This window comes from Heterocephalus glaber, unplaced genomic scaffold (genome assembly GCF_053883595.1).
Source record: "Heterocephalus glaber isolate CG9 unplaced genomic scaffold, H.glaber_assembly_v1.0 deba00001773, whole genome shotgun sequence".
Classification (NCBI taxonomy): Eukaryota; Metazoa; Chordata; class Mammalia; order Rodentia; family Bathyergidae; genus Heterocephalus; species Heterocephalus glaber.
Genome location: NW_028258463.1, coordinates 9588010 through 9605365, shown reverse-complemented (window position 1 = coordinate 9605365; position 17356 = coordinate 9588010). Strand labels below are relative to the sequence as shown.

Sequence of the window (17356 nt, the reverse complement as noted above, 5' to 3'; positions counted from 1 at the left end):
AAGACTTTCACAAGGATGGTTGCATGCCAGTCCAATTGTGAGAAAAACAAACAAAGCCCAGTGGGGGGACATTCCACAAAATACCGAACCAGTGCTCCTCAGAACTGCCCAGGTCATCAAGATAAAGAAAGTCTGAGAAGTTACCACAGCCGGGACGAACCTGAAGAAACATGGTGACTAAATGTAACATGGGCACCTGGGACAGAAAAGGGACATTAGCTGAAGACAGAGGACATCTGAATACTGGGATAATTACACTGTGTCAGTATCATACACATTGTAAGATGCCAATAAAAGAGGAAATTGAGTATAGACTGTTTAGGAATTTTCTATACTATCTTCACAATTTGTCTGTAGGTCTAAAACTTGCCTAAAATTTAACCATTTTTTATTTTTAAAAGGAATATCACAGTAGCTTTATTCATAATGGGCCAGGCTGGAAACCATCTAGGTGCCCCTCAGCCGAAAGATGGATAAGTACTGGTGTATCATGTGGCGGAATACTATTTAATAATAAGAAAGAAAGGACCGCTGATAAATGCCATAGAATGGATGTGTCTCAAAAGTGATATGTTGAGTGAAAGAAGGCTCAGGCAAAAAAAAGTGTATCATGTGTCTGTATGGGTTCATTTTTGTAAAGTTCTAGAATAGCCCAAACTAATGGATGATAGAAAAGAATACTGGCTAGGAAAGGCACCAGAGGATTTTTCCAGGATAATGTTCTGTATCTTGATGGGGATTTGCATGACTGAGACATGAATTTTTGAAAAGTCATTTAATTGTACACTACCTGTGCATTTCACTGTATAGGAATTTTACTCTAGAATCTTGTAAAATATGGAATTCTAATTACTATTTATCCTAAAGTGTTACAAGGGAAGTAAACTTGTGTCTGCATCTTTTTTTTTTTCTTTCTTTCTTTGGTACTGGGGATTGAACTCGGGAGGCAGGCAGCAGAACCACTGAGCTAAATCCCCGGTCCCTGTATCTTTTGAAATGCTCCAAATGAGATGGATCAGTGGATGGACAGAGCAACAAATAGGTGAAAAGATGTGATAGAACAGAAATACGTAGCATAATGTCATTAGGGAATCTAATGGGTAATAAGTATTCTCTGTATACTTCTTTTAACCCTTCTTTCTGTATGTTTGAAAATGGTCAGAATAAAATATTTGAAGGGAAGCTGGGGTTGATGGCCCACGCCTGTAATCCCAGATCCTCTACAGGCTGGGGCAGGAGGATCTTGATTTCGAGGCTACTCTGGGCAATATAGCAAGACCTCATCTCAAAAAATTATTTGTATATGTTGGGGGAGAAGAATAAAGGATACCTGAAGTTCTACTGGGACCCTGTTCGTGGTGTAAGTAGATCTTTGGCAGAAAGTTCTGCAGCACTGATTCCTTTCATTCTCCGTCAGGTGCTTTTTGGGGACAGCACAGAGGAAGTGGGATCCTGCTCTAAAAGAGAACTTTTGCTGCCAAGTTTGCCAAGATGGTACCCTTATTTCAAATGCTCAAGTCTGGAAATGTACCCTAAGGAGCTAATATTTGTAAACACATCCTTTCTTTTCAGATATCCAAACAAGCATGGAGTTGAAGACCTCTGAGGAGCAGCCCATGTCCACAGGTAACACCAGGCCCTTCCTCTCTAGAAACCGCCTCAATGGGAAGCACCAGAGGCATGTGCATGCTGGTTGCAGTACAAATGAATGGAGACATGTCTTTAAAAACATATGGCAGGGGGCCGGGGATTTAGCTCAGTGGCACTGCACCTGCCTTGCAAGTGTAAGGTCCTGAGTTTGATCCCTAGTACCAAAAAAAAAAGTATGGTTGGCTCTTGGTGATAAAAGAAAATAACTCATCCATTTAAAGCATGTAAATTCTTTAGCATCATAGGGCCAAACTACACTCTGCCTAATGTTGATCATTGGTTCTCTTTATCTTTCTAAACTTTTCAACTGATTGGTCTTGACAATGAATAATACAGTAGCTTAGACTTGAATGGATCTGTGCTTCACTCTAGAACAGTGATCAGCAAACATTTTTGTAAAGGGCCAGATCCGAAACATTTTAGACTTTGCAGGGGACAGGCATGTTTTAAAACATGTATGTTTTAAATATAAAATGAAAACTGTAAAAATCATTCCTGTCTCCTGGGCCCAGGCAGAAATAGGCCATAGTCACTGACCATGCCCTCAAATAAACTATCATCATTTACTAACAACTTATTTTATTTTATTTTTTTGAGACAAGGTCTTGCTATGTAGTTCAGGTTGATCTTGAACTCCCTATGTAGCCCAGGGTGGCCTTGAACTCGTGTCAATCCTCCTGCCTCAGCTTCCCAAGTGCTGGGATTACAGACGTGCACCACCATGCCTGGCTAACAACTTATTTTAATAGATGTTACTAAAATAATATCTATGTCTTCTCCACTGACTAGCTCACTTGGAAATAAAACTGACATTGCATTAGCAAATATAACCCTAAGTGCCTTTTTGTATTGCTGTGAGTTGTAATCTCATATTACTTGATCCCAAACCTCATATTAATTGCTCAGGTGTACTCTAAATTTTAGTCATCTCAGGTTTGAGAAAAGGCAACCACTGTTCAGACAAGATTGGGCGTGTTCAGGGTGGGATGGCCGTAGACACCCACTGTTCAGAACACTATCTTAGAGTTGGTAGAGTTCATAGACATTACGATATGCAGAAATTAGAATCTCGGGCTGGGGATTTAGCTCAGTGGTTCTGGCACCTGCTGTGCAAGCGCAAGGTCCCGAGTTCGATCCCCGGTACCAAAAAAACAAAACAAAACAAAAGAGGGGAGGAATATTTGAAAAAAAGAAAGAAATTAGAATGTCTCAGTATTCGTAAATCAAAAAATAGTCTACAGTGACTACATTTTCAGGGCCTCTTAGTTATGGATTTTATGAAATGTTTCCATTTCACTCCTGCATTCTGGGAAGAGTCTGTCCCATGTGTTGGTGTTGGGCCACTGCAATTTCCAGTCACCCCCACCTTTTACTTTGGCCCAGTTTATATACCACAGGACTTGGTGTCTTTTTCTTTCTTTTCTTCCTGTATTGGGAATTGAACTCAGGGCCTCTCGCAAGCTAGGCAAGTTCTCTACCACTGAGCTGCTCCTCCAGCTTGTGATTCGTGTCTTTCATTAGTTGTGACTTAGTATCCAGTAGGTATTTTGTTGGGTATTAGGAAAGAGGTTGATACAAAGTAACTTCGCGGGGCGGGGCGCAGATTTAGCTCAGCGGTTCCACAGCCTGCCTCATAAGCACAAGGACCTGAGTTTGTTCCCCCATACCAAAAAAACCCAAAAAACTTCTCAGTTCATTTCTTCTGTAATCACCTTTTTGTTATGCTTATATGTAAAAATAATTTCAGTTACACTGTTCTTTTCTCTTACTTCTAGCATTAACAATGTTTGTTGTACAAAATTATACTTCCCCTAAACTCTATTTTTAACAAGCTTGCCGTTTTGGAGCATTCATCTCCTCCCTTTTGTTCCTTCCATCCTGAGCCTGTCTTGCATCGTGGTTGAGGGCTTTCCTTCTCTATATCTGCAAAGTGTAAGGCCCTTGCAGAGAGGTAGGGTGACTTACACCTATCTATAACCTTGCCAGCACTTAGTTAACGTCCAGAGAAGTAAAGGACCCTGGGCTACGTTTTCCACAGAGTTACATTTATGATGTGAGCAGAAGGGGGACTAGGATTTGGAAATTGGATGATCACAGGCTTCCTCGTAGGAAAGCATGTTTCGCAAATTGGGGTATCCAGTGTTTTCCCCATCCATATTTCTTGTTACATGTTAATACTTCTTGGACACAAAGTAGCAGTGGCAGCCTGCTGAGCTATGCCAGTGGAGAAAGAATTGCTATCCAGAGGCTTTAGCGCAGTTTAACTCAGGTAAAAGAAATATTCAGGAAAGCTGGGTGTAGTAGAGGGATGCAGGAACCCTGGGTGTGGTTCTGTCAAGAGTTTTCATGTACATCTCTTTGGGTGTATGTGAAGGGGAAAGTGCTTATCACTAAGGGATTATGTGAAGCTGAACATAAAATAAAGTCTACTTAATATATTTATAAAAAGCCTTAAAGTTCTTCTTGCCTTTTAGAAGGTCCGGTGGCTTTGAGTGACTACACCTTAACCAAACCTCCTGAAACAGACAATGTGGACAGTGTGGAAGCCCCAGCCAATGAAGATGAAGATCTAGGAGGTGAGGCACAGTGTACAGACTACAGCCTAATAGTTACAGAAATCGCTAAGGGGAAGTCAGCTCTCTGAGGAAAAGTTACCTTTGTGGGCTCAGTGAGAAGTGATTCCAATTTGTTCCTTTCACAAAAATTTGCATTTAATAGTTTCTTACCAGATGCGAGCAAATGCTGAGAATTTAAGACACTGGTTCAGTGCAAGTTATATTAACTTCATTTTCTAAGTGTTCATTTTTACTTTTTTCCATTATAAAAGTAATACACGCTCATTATGGAAAGTAGTTTGTCTGGGCTGTTTTCCAACAACCAGTTCTCCAATTCTCCAGACAATCACTGGGTGCCCAGCAATGTAATTCACTTCTGGTATCGACTCCCAGACTTGTGCAGGGCACACAGGGTGAGGGCTCAGTTCCACTAGACTTCAGACACCAGGCCCAGGTCACCTGTACTTCTTTCTAACTTGGCTGCAAAGTGGAAGGCTCCATCCTTTGCTAGGATGACTCCCAGGATTTGTTATGGTACCCACTTGTCCATTCCTTTTCCCTCAGCTACTATTTCTCTCCAGCTTTTCCACCTTTGGCAGGACACATGAGGCAAGGGCCACTGTCTTGGACTAGACTGTAGGCAGCAGTCCCTGCCTCATAAGACCTGCCCACTCTGTCTACTCTTGCACATACAGGGAAAGTGACACAAGCAGAGAATTAGGGGGCACTTTCTGGCACCGGGCAATATAGCTGCATTCACTGTTCACTCCAGTTTTGCCAGATGGGGTTAGGGCCTTGGGAATACTAACATAAAGATTGTAAACTATAGTTATAGTTTCTTGCTTAGGAATCATCACTGCTTCTGGTACTTCCAGTTCTGGCCCAGGACCTGCAACTACTGCATCTGGCAGGAAACAGAAAGTTCAGATAATGTGTGGGAGGAAAAATAAGGAGTTGTCAGCTGGGCATGGTACTACACGCCTGTAATTCCAGCACTCTGGGAGGTTGGGGAAGAGGATCACAAGTTCAAGCCCAGCCTGGGCAACTTAATGACCTAGGTTGATCCTGTCTAAAAATAAAAAGGAGGCTGAGAATGTATTAGAGAAGGCCGTGAGTTCATCCTCTGGTATGGCAAACAGAGAGAGAGAGAGAGAGAGAGAAAGAGAAAGAACATCACACAGCATCTTCCTTGGGAAGAACTGTACAGTCATACCAGCATCCTCCACCACCCCTGTCTCCCTAGATCCCTCAAAAACCAGAGGAATCTACTAAGCAGGGACACTCCCTTAGCTCATATGAATGTGAGCAGCACACACTCATGAAAATGTTCAAACCAGCCCTTTGTGTCTGCATCTCACCCTCTTCAGATAGACAACCAATGCTTCAATTGCCCACTGCAGTTACCTCTCAGACTGTTACTGAGGAGATGATCTCTTCCCCCATTTGAAATTATGACTATAACCAGTGTTCCTCAGTGAGGAAGAATGTGACTCAGCAGTACACATTGGTGCAGTGCTCTGCTGTCTGGTTTTCTGTGGTACTCCTCCAACTGCAGAGCCCTGCTAGAGTTGGGTCTGTCCTGACCAGAACCCACTTGTAGCCCCCAGGGCTCCTGGCATCATAATTCCCTGGAGGGCCTCCTGCCAGGGAACCTTCCTGGTCTCTTGTGAGTCTCTGTCTCTCTTGTTGTAGGATAGTTTGTGCCCCAGGAGGTGCCAGAGGAGTACGTCTAAGTCCAGTCTGTCTTCTGGATTGCTGCCACATCCCCCATCATCACCATTCCTTTCCTAGACTCTGTGGCCACTGTGATATCCACTCATTAGCTCTGAACTCAGGACCTTGCACTTGCGAGGCAGGCAGCAGCACCACTGAGCCAAATCCCCTGGCCTCGAGTCACCTTTTGAACCCAGAAGCAGGTTCTTTTGCCGAGCATCAACATGTCTGGCTTTAATACCCGCTCAGACTCCCACAGTGGCTTCCATAGGGCTGTGCCTCGTGTGAGAATCCCCTTGATAAGTCAAGTTGTTGTTGTCCTCTGTCTGACCCTATGGCCAGGCATTAGCCATTTTCCGTGACCTACTAAGTAGAAAAACTAAGACATTTATCATTGTTCAGTTCTTCAATCACTGCAAGAAAATCAGTAGGTAAGTCAGCCCAGGGAGCTGATTTGTTTTCACCTTCTCCAGTGAGAAGCTTTCCAACAGGATGTTGTCCCTTTACCTCAGGATCACCGTCCCAAACCTAGTAGCTCTTGATCAGTGAAGGGCGACTTTATATTATGGCAGTTTTTAAGCAATGACAGAATGTGGCACTTCTCACACAGTCCCAAAGTCAGTGCCAGGGGAAAAGAGGCTCCCACTTAAATGTAGCTCCTCTTTTATTCCCCAAGTAGCAGGACCCTCTATAACTCATTTCTGTCTCATGATGGAGCTCTTCCCTGTTAGGGCATTTCCCTGCTACCACCCATGACATTGTGATGTCTTCGGTTTTAAGATTCTTTTTGTCCTTTGATCAGAGCAGCAGTTACCAGCGATGTCTGGAGAATTTCCACTGTCGACTCTCGCATTTCTACATTTTCCAATCTAATGGCAAGAATTGGTACCCAATGTACGGTGCCCCCATGTCGAGCAGTCCCAGGAACTTCTCTTCTGCAGCCCCGGACTGATTTATTCCCTCATGTACAGAAGGCTTTGGGTCCCTAGTGAGGGGCAAAGCAAAGAGGCCCTGGGCCTTTGTCCGTCTTTGTTATTACTCTACCTGTTGCCCAGGCAATTGAAGATTAAATTTCTCATTATAATCTTTGCCTTCTGACTTTAAACCTTTTCCCCAACTGGGAGTAAATAGAGTAAAGTTGTTGTTTGGGGCCGTTTAATGTGGTGAGGCCAGAACGGGGTCCTTTTCATCTACCCAACCTTAAAAAATGCTGTATGAAGACCTAATTTCAACCCAGTATGTCTGTTTTATTTATGCTATTTCTTGTTAACTCACCTCCTTCTGGTTATGAGTTCCTCGGCCTCCTTTTTTTCCCGTCTGTTTCACCCCATCGAGGTTTCATTTAATTTACCTTATTTCTTTATAACTATTTAACCGTGGTGTCCCTCTTGGTGTGATGAGTCCTTTGACTTTCCTCTGTCTCTCTCCATTGTCTTGTTATTTAAGCTCACATTTTCTATAGCATCTGTAAGACCCATAAAGGGAAGGGGAGACAGCAAGTTCAGTGAGGCTGTGCTCTATTTTGCACTTGTCCGTGCAACTTCACTTTCTTAGCATCTCTGTCTCATTGCCATCCATTCGTCTCTGAACTGGTTATATTAACTGTATCTTCTTATTTTCTGTATTCCTAATGTTTGGCATAAAGGGATCTTAGAGGCCCAGGGAGAGATTGCTTCTCCCAGGGCTGGCCATTTCTTAGAGAAAAGCCTCCATTGTGTGGAGGCTTTTCACATACAAGCCAACAGTCCCAAGTCTGTGCCTCTAGTCATACACCAAGCCAGTACTTCCTCTACCCGAGGCCTGGTGCTGGACAGTAGAGTACATCCCTGGGCTCACATCCCACCAGGATTGTTCACAATAGCCTATCCTAACTCCCTTACCCTGCTCTGCCTCACCTTTCCCATGGAGGCTTCAGTAAAGGCTCTGGCCTAAGCTTTTCCCTGTCCTCCTTTCTGCCTCCTGACCAACCTGAGTGCTTCCCCCGTGATCCTCCATGGCATATGTGGTTAGTGACTTCTCTTTGGGACCTGTGAATACAATAGGCTTCTTCCTTCCAAGCCACATTCTCATTTTCTCTGTGGCAACACTGACTGTTCCATACCATATCCAACATGTACCTTCTTAGACAACACCTATATGGCATTCACCATGACCTGGCAATGGGCATGTTCAGCAGGTGAATATCCTGACTATCAGAAAGCCAGTCCCAAATGGCTTACGTGTCTAGCACATTGGCTACTTCATTTGGGGTGTTCCACTTGGCATTTTGGGATAGAGTTGGAGAGTCCCCATGTTAGAATAACTAGAACTTTTAGTGGTCCCCTCTCCCTAGTACTGAGATTTAACCCAGGGCCTTTTCACTAAGCTACATTCCTAACCCTTTTAATTTTTTTTTTTTTTTTTTGGTACCTGGGAAAGAACTCGGGTCCTTGCACTTGCAAGGCAGGTGGCGGAACCACTGAGCTAAATCCCCGGCCCTTACATTTTTTTATTGTTAAAATAGGGTCTTGCTAAGTCGCTAAATTGCCCAGGGTGGGCTTGAGATTGTGATCCTCCTACCTCAGCTTCCCAGAGTGCTGGGATTACAGCCATGCATCACCAGGCCCAAATTTATAGTGGCCGCTATCCAGCCCACCAGGAATAATTTCTTGTGTGCCTGGATAGTGTATAGCTCTCTGTGATTGTTCTGTAGTGAGCTGTGAGTCAACCCAACCATGCTCTTCCACACTGAAGAATTTAAAAACCAAGATACAAGGCTAAATGTGGTTCAGCAGTAGAGCACATGCTTAGCATCAATGAAGCCTTGGTTTCCATCCCCAGCATCACAAAAAGAAAATAGAAGAACAAAGATACTATCTCTAGATTATTTACTCTCAGTCCATTCTAGTAAGGATTCTTCAGAAAGCTGATGATACTGATTTACAAAATAAGTAGTTCTTGCTGGGGATGTAGCTCAGCGGCACCGCACTCACCTGGCAAGTGCAGGGTCCTGAGTTTGATCCCCAGCACCAAAAATAGAAACAAAAACAAAAACAAAATAAGTAATTCTTGAGGGCCAGGGATTTAGTGCAGTGGTGCCTCCACCTGCCTTGCAAGCACGAGGTCCTGAGTTCTATTCCTGGTACCAAAAGCAAAAAAAAAAAAAAAAAAGAAACAAAACAAGTAATTCTTTCACAGTTTCAGTAGTTTCTTGGTTTTGTCTTCTCCTCCTTGAATCACCTTCTTGGTGTCCAGAGATTGTATGGGGTATGCTCTGTTCCCTTTAGATACAAATTTAGGGGCAGCTTTGAGTCTAATATCCACAACTCAGCCAACTAGAATCTGAGCATGGTCAGATTTACTTTCATTTAGCTATCACAGTTAGTAACCAAAGGATACATATTTTATCTTTTTCTCATTAGTTTATATTTCCTTAGGCACCTTGTGAACTAGCTGTCCAGGAATTGGGTCCATTTCTGAATTCCATTGATAACCCTGATCTGTAGTAGCTGAGCACAGCACAGCTGCTGCTCCCTCCATACCATGAGTGGCTGTGTGGCCAACCAGGAGTCAAAGCTTCCTCAGCCCCTACCCTTTCACCCTTTTTCTTCCCATGCCACATGTTCCTGTTAGCCAAGACTGGCGTAGTGAACCCCACTCCTGATACCAACTCTGGTTTTGTTTTCCAGTGCTGATAACCAGTTCTCCAGTGGTTGGAAGTCCAACCACTCAATTCTGATGTTAATTCCTGGAGTTAATGCAGACTTGGCATGTTAGGGTCTCCGTCCTGTAAGTCTCTCCCCCTTCAGACATCAGTCCCAGTACCAGCCAGGCCCTTAGGTGACCCACACCTCCAGACAACCTAGATAGATTCAGAAGTTTCCACAATGCCTCCCTCAGATGTGATGATTTGCTAGAATCACTCAAAGAACTCGGGAAATCCCTTTGTTTGCTATCACTGATTTATAAACAGTATATCTAGAAACAGTGAAATGGACAAGCTGTGTAGGACCGGGCACGAAGAGGAGAGCTGGGCTCTTCCATCCTTCTCTGTGATACCACCCTCCCAGAGCCTCCACAGGCCCCCACCTGGAAGCACTCTGAATCTCATTGCACACAAGTCTCCAGCCCCCTCTTCCCCTTCCCGGAGGCCAGTGGATGGGGCTCACAGTCCCAGCCCTCTAGTTCCTTGGTCTAGCTAATTCTCAGTCCCAACCTGAAACCACCTAAGGTCTCAGCTTATCTCCCCATCAGCCAAGCCCCAGGTGCAGTGCTGTTGAAAGGCCTTGTCTCAAGCAACAAATATGCTCTTCTCACTAAGAAAATTCTAGGAGTTTTAGGAGCTCTGTGCCCAGAACAGGGAGCAGGAGCCAAGACCAACCATACTTTTGTATTATACCGCAGTTTGGAAAGTTCACTGAAATGGAAAGAAAAAATGAAAACCCACCTCTATTCTACCTCCCAAAGATACAGTGCTCTATTAACATTACGGAATACTTTCAGGCTTTTATATGCACTCGTGTGTGTGTGTGTGTGTGTGTGTGTGTGTGTAAATTTTAAGAACTGTATTTATATTTACCTTGTTCATCTTTTATGCTAATAATTATGATAAATCTAATCACTTCTGCTTTATGAATGTCACTCAGATCTCATTAAATATCATTTTTTACAGAAGGTTTCCCTGACAACTCAGTCGCTATTTTAACACGGCACCCTATTTTAATTCTCAGCATGACACTTTTCACAGATGATACAAGGGTTTTATTTTACTGCCTCTCTCTTCTACTCTTCATTGATCAGTATTTTAGGCCTTTTTGTTTTGAGGTACTTGTGGTACAAAGAACAGTATGTACTTGGCCCATAATAGATGTACAATAAATATCTATTCAGTAAATGACTAAATGAAAGTCTTAGGTCAATTATGTGTGTGTCTTAGAGGGAGAAAAACTTCTCAGAATCTTTTTCTTTTGTCTGTGATGGCTCATGACTAAGAAATGAGGCTATTTGTCTACAACTTCTGAGACTCAAATCACAGCTTCAGCTAACATTCCAGCGCTGCCGAGTTATACATTAATTTGTACCAGTTTTTAACCACAGAGACAGAAAAATGCTGCCTGGCACAGGATGTGGTCATTTGTGCTGAGGAAAGGCACATGGTGTGTCAGCTTCGTGCTGCTTCCTGAAGGTGACATCCATGGAGTCACGTTCAGAACAGGGCAAATGACAGCCATGCTTTTGGCTCTCATTTCTCTGAGCTAGGCCCTCTGAGTCCTGATAAGTAATGCCACTAAGCTTGTGTTTGAGCTAGTGATTCCTGTACAATTCTTGGCCTGGGAATTTGTAATTTTTTTCTTTTTTGGTACCGGGGATCGAACTCGGGTCCTTCTGCTTGCGAGGCAGGCGGCGGAACCACTGAGGTAAATCCCCAGCCCGGGAATTTGTAATTTACGGTAGAATTTGCTCTGGGTTCAGAAGTAGCCTATAAGATTTATGTTTTCAGATGGTTGGGGACAGGGGGAGAAAGACTAATGCCCCAACATAAACAAGAAACCAAATAATTTCCATTCCACAATAAGAGTTTACAACAAAAATTAAAAAACACCCAAGGGGTCCAGCACCTCTTTGAGGATCCACTCAGTAGACGGTTGGCCTCAGTGTGTTCTGAGCCTGCTCTGGAAGTGTTGGCAAGGAGTCAGTCTCGGTCCGTTAGGTTTGGGTCCTCTTTGACTACTGTAGCCATCAACACCTTTCATCACCTTGCTTCCAGCTCCATGTCAGTGGACTCATGGAGCATCTATGCATAGAAATTATTATTCCCAGCGGCTAGAGGTCTGGAAGTGCCATCTATTTCTTGGTAGAGACTCTAAGATATGGTAAATCATTCAAAGCCATTTGGGAAAGAGAAGAAACAGTTCTGTCACTATAACAGTCATTTAGAAAGAAGTGAACAGACTAACTTTAGTGTTGAAAGGTTATTCTGTTCTTTCATGATTAACTTCCAAACCAATTACTGTGCTATTCATGCTGACACTTAATCTGGGTCATAAACCTTTAGAGAAGGTGGTTACAGGACTCTGGCTTTTTTTTTCTTGGTACCGGGGATTGAACTCGGGACCTTGCACTTGCGAGGCAGATGGCAGAACCACTGAGCTAAATCCCCGGCTGGACTCTGGCTTTTAAAAAAGATATAATATGACCCATCTGTTCATGTCTATATGTGTTCAAATTATACTCGCTAAATTAGAGAAACAATAGAACTAGAAAGTAACATTGGCTACTTACAAATATACACCTATTGCATAAGAAGGTATTTTCGCCATGTGCAGACTGGAGGTTGGGGTTAGGATTATACTTTTTTTTACAGGTAATTGGGAAAATTTAGCTACCATCCTATAGCAATTATAGAAAAAAATACTTCAGAGAGACCTATGCTATTTAAATTTAATAGAAGTAATTTCATAAGGGTCCTGTGAAAAGTTTTAGAAACTAAGACAATTTCTGGAATATTTTAAATTCAGAATAATTTTAATCATGTTTAATTCACATCCTAAAAAAAGTAAAATCAAATGTGCGTCTTTAGAAGCCTCTAGACCTTAGTGAACTGTTTTATAGAAAATTTCAGGGCCTGACTGAAATACTATTTTTTCTGTTATGTAGGCAGACCATTTTTTAGTGGGGGGTGTCTTCATCTAATTGAAGTTGTTTGAAAAAAATAAAAATATTTGGGAAAAATTGTAAAGAAAGGGATTAACATTTAGCATGAATTCACTTGTTTTCCACTCCACAAATATGATTATGATTTTTTTCAGTCTATTCATAGGAGCCTAGTGCAGGAGTTGGCAAACGTTTTTCTGTGAAGAGCCAGACAGTAAATATCTTGGGCTGTGTGAGCTGTACAATCTCAGTTGCAGATTCTTAGCCCTGCCAATGTAGTTTTAAGTAACCAGAGAGGATACATAAAATGAATAGGCTTGGCTGTGTACCAATAAAGCTTTATTTACAAAAGCAGACAGTGGTTTGGATTTGACCTGCAAGTCATAATTTGATCTCTCCTGAAGTAGTCTATACATTTATTGTGTGATGGGTTAAGAAAGCTGTTGGTCTGTGAAAGGAATGGTGTTCATTTAGTCTTTCCAAAAGGCCTCAGTGGGGACTCTAACACTACGATTTAAAAAATAAGAAAGTCACCTATCACTAACAGCTCTGTTTAGCACATGCATGTGTAGCAGCTATAGCTCTGTGCCTCTGTAACTGACACAAATTAGACAGACATAAAATCACGTGTGAACTGAATGTTGCGTTACCACTTAATTGTTTCCTCCTCTCCTTCTGAAAACTTAAGTGTCTTAGGCAATGCATTGGTGATACTTGCACCAGCTTAAGTGTATTTCCTCCGTGAGGGCTCCTCCTACCATTCCAGCCCCCCGGTGTAGTTCTGAACTTGTTCATACACCTAATTATATTCTATCTGGAATTGTTTGTATATGACAAGACTTACCGCATTCCTTTATACACTTTTTGAAAAGGTTAGGAGCCCATATTCGCATCTTTCTGGAAATACTTACCAATGAAACGGTAGAATCTTAACTGAATTGCAAAGCATAAGGAATGAAGTTCAGAGTTCTTTTTCCAGCCTGGTCTTTGACACCTATGCATGGGCCTGGTCTCTCCTCTTCCTCGTGTCCAACTGCTGCTGTGTAGCCTGATCCTGAGCAGTGGGAAACAACCCAAGAATCCCTGAGTCTTTGTTCTCCCATAGCATCCTGGGAGTCCCGGGAGCACTGTGGCACTTCCCTGAATACAAAGGCTCCTTGGCTCTCCTCTTGCACCTAAGATGTCAGTGAGATACTGTGATGTCAAAAGCAGAAACTAAAGCAGGATTAAAACATCTCATGACTCAGAAAGACAAATGTCAATTGTTCTCCCTAATCTACGGGATCTTGAAAAAATGACAAGACAGTGGGAGCCAGATGTGGTGCCTCAGGCCTGTAATCCCAGCATTATGGGAGGCTGAGGCAAGAGGGTCCTAAATTTGAGCCCAGCCTGGGCAATTTAGGGACTCAATGAGACCCGCATCTCAAAAAATAAAAAAGTGGTAGGGTAGGGCTGTACCTCAGTCTGAAAGCCCTGAGTTTAAACCCCCATACCACGAAAAGAAAGAAAAAAGATAGGAAGATTACTGTTAGACAAGAGGAGGGGAATAAGAGGGAGGTGGAGGGGCGCAAGGGAGGGTACTGGGCACGATATATTATACCCACTGAAACCCCCTCCAAGTCATGAAAGCAGGCAGGAGGGTGGGACAGAGGGGCGCTGGGGATGGACACGAGCCGTGTGTGTTACATGCATGTACGAATCTGCCAAAATGAAACCCATTACTCTGTAACCAGTATGCACTAATAAAAAAAGTTGTCAGAAAAACATATTGAAAATTATAAAATATTTGAAAATTATGAAAAAAATCTCATGAGAAGGAATGTCCTGATTGCTTATATCTGGCCTGTGCTCTCAGAGGAACGGAATAACATAAATGCCCCAAAGATGAAGACTAGAGGTGAGACGTGTACCCGGACATCAGAAGCTGGGGCCGAGCCCTCCCAGTGCGGCCTTGCAGAAAGGCATGGGGCTACGGGAGGAGTAATCGAGGCAGAGCCCTCAGTGCCTGTCCTCAGTCCTTCCTCCTCTGAGATTAGAGTCCCATCTCTGCCATTTCCTGCTCAGAGAACGGAAGTGTGTCATGAGCACCTATGTGATGAGTTTGTGATTCTACGTGCACTTGCTGATAGCACTACTTTCCCCATCCGATGACTTAGGGTCTCTGCTCTGTCAGAGTCCCCATGAGCCACCATCTCTACTTATGCTGGCTCGAGGGGCAGAGAGTATGGGATGCACCTTGGTGCCCGTCCACATCAGCTGCTGACCCTGCCTGAGCTGTATATATGCTCTGCATTTTCCCAGGGCTTCCGTAACAGCCACAAGCCGAGTAGTTTGAAACAATGAAATTTTGTTCTCTCATGGTGCTGGAGGCCAGAAGTCCGACATCCAGGTGTGGGAAGGACCGTGCTCCCTCCGAGCACTCTCAGCAGTCACTGACATTTCTTGTTGGGGCAGCAGAACTCCATTCTCTGCCTCTGCTGTCCATGGCCTTCTCCCCTGTGTGTTTCTGTGTCCTTTTCTCTTACGCAGACAGCAGTCATTGGACTCAGAGCCCACCCTCTTCCAGAGCAAGCTCATCTTCACTAATTACATCTGCAGTGACCCTGCTTCTGCATAAAGTCACATTCTGAGGTTCCAGGCACATGCGAATTCAGGCAGGACACTACTCAGCACACAAACCCTTCCTCTCCTGACTTTACAACTGAATATCAAATGCACCCACTGAGAAGTAGGCTTCTTTTTAATTAGTTTTATAAATTGTACAGCAGTGATCAATCATTGTATGCACTTCATTACATTGCCTTGTAAGAATTGTAGATTTCCCTGGCTTCATGAGAAAAGTTGAAGTTGATAATTTGGTGAAAGGCCTCCAGTTTTCTCTGTTGTGACCCTTTGCTTAGTAGAGATGTTTGGATAAATAAGAATTTTAACTCTAAAGTTTGCTGAGAGAATAATCCTTCCCCTTAGGAAACCTAGCTCCCACCTTTGATAGCTTTCCACAGCGGCATCTCAGTCCCCTTTGAGGGGTACAGCTATTCTGTGCTTGTGAGAGAGTAAATACTGATGCTTCTGAAAGGGGAAGAAAACAAGCCACACTTGCGGTTCATGGATGCTAACTCTGCTCACCTTGCTGGGCTGCGGAGGGCGGCTGGAGTCAGCTGGGAGATATCGAGGCAGCTGGCTCAGCACACGCAGAGACATGCTTCAAAAGGAAGTGCCGTTTTTTATCAAAATATTACATCTCTCAAGCCCAGATCGAGGCCTGCCGCTCATGGGATGCAGGGTTATCTCACAAAATCAGCAGAGCCTGCTGCAGAAGTTCACTCACAGGGGATTTCTGGGCCTGCTCACAGCGGGCAGAGCGTGACAGCTCCCACCCTGGCCAGCGGCTAAATTCTGTTGGTGATAAAACCAAGGCATCTCTCCTTGAATCTTTTCAGCAAAAAACATCTGATTTTTTTCTTTTAACCAAGCTGTGTAATGGTGAACAAAAAAGAATAAGTAAGAAGACATTTGGAGTCTACAGACAACCAAACTGGTTCGAGGGAGACGGATCTGCCCCTGTCCTTGGAGCGTCCTTGGGGAGTTTCCCTTCTTCTCACTTTGCTCTCCTGTCGAGCAGGAGGGCTGGCGTCTCCTTCCCTCGGGTTAAGAGACACCGGAGCGCTGACTCTCACAGCAGCTGCTCTGGCCAGGAGCTCGGGGCCAGAAGAGGAAGTTTGGCACTGCCCTGGAGACCCGGCCACTGTGGGGCCCGCTGCCTTTTCATCAGCACAAAAAGGCACCTGCTGAGGGGAAGAGCTTCCGGGTGTTGTGCCAGCGTAGGCTCAGTCGCTGGTTAACGTCTCAGGAATTCTGTGAGCTGGTGAGCTTGAAACTGGCCGCATGTATACGCCTGCCTTCAGCAAAATACAGACAAGACCCCCGCCCCCGCCCCGCGTCGGCATTCAGCCCTCACCCCTCATGGAACAGAAATCCGACCAGGATCTCGAGGTCCTGAGGGGGTTTTTAAAAAAACTTTTTGGTAATTTGCATAAAGAGAACGGTGTTGAGAGTGAGAAGTGATTATATGATCTCTCTACAATATAGTAGATTGGACCCAGAAATTTTATCTTGCAAAATACAAACGCTGGTCCCATTATTGTAATGTTAATGAGCTGTAGTTGTTTTGGGTGTATCCTACCACAGAAAGCACTGAGTGACAGCAGTGCAGTTTAGCCTGGGCACAGCTGACATCTTTAGAAAGCTCCAGAGGCTCAGGAGGCAGTCACTTCCTGCCCACTCCCATGATGACGAAATAGCTTTGGCCCGCTGTTGTCTGAGAAGGGGAAGGACTGGGCACCTGGAGGTCATCATCGGTCCTGTCACAGCCAAGTTCATTCACTGGTGTTATGGCAGGGTCTTACTGTGGTTTATTGTGGCTCAAAGACATGCAAGGGCAGTCTTTTAAAGTCTCCTCCCCCTCTCCCCTGCTCCCTTCTCCTCCTTCTTCAGTACTGGGGGTTGAACCAGGGCCTTCACACTGACCTACATCCCCAGGCCTTTTAATTTTTTTGGGGGGGGGGTTAAGGTCTCGCTAAGTTGATAAATTGCTCAGGCCAGGGCAAACTTGCAATCCTCCTGCCTCAGCCTCCCAGAGTGCTAGGATCACAGGACTGTGCCACCACACCTAGCAGTTGTAGTCTTCCTTTAAGCCAAAGTTCTGGGCCGAGAGTAAACACTCAGTATTTATCCATTTTCCTCTCTATCTTTCCATCCAAGCATTCTTTTTTTTTTTTTTTTTTTTTTTTTTGGTACCAAGGATC

At 44.0% G+C, this 17356-nt stretch overlaps 1 protein-coding gene across 3 annotated transcripts in view; it reads left to right on the top strand.

The window, feature by feature from the left end:
• Positions 1 to 17356, top strand: part of Ikzf3 (IKAROS family zinc finger 3) — a 126152-nt gene that overhangs the window by 66126 nt on the left and 42670 nt on the right. For all 3 annotated transcript variants that reach the window (XM_087202584.1, XM_013077646.3, XM_087202585.1), the window contains 2 exons: positions 1573 to 1626; positions 4125 to 4226. In XM_087202584.1, coding sequence (XP_087058710.1) covers positions 1573 to 1626; positions 4125 to 4226 — 156 coding nt within the window. The remainder of the gene's footprint in view (positions 1 to 1572; positions 1627 to 4124; positions 4227 to 17356) is intronic.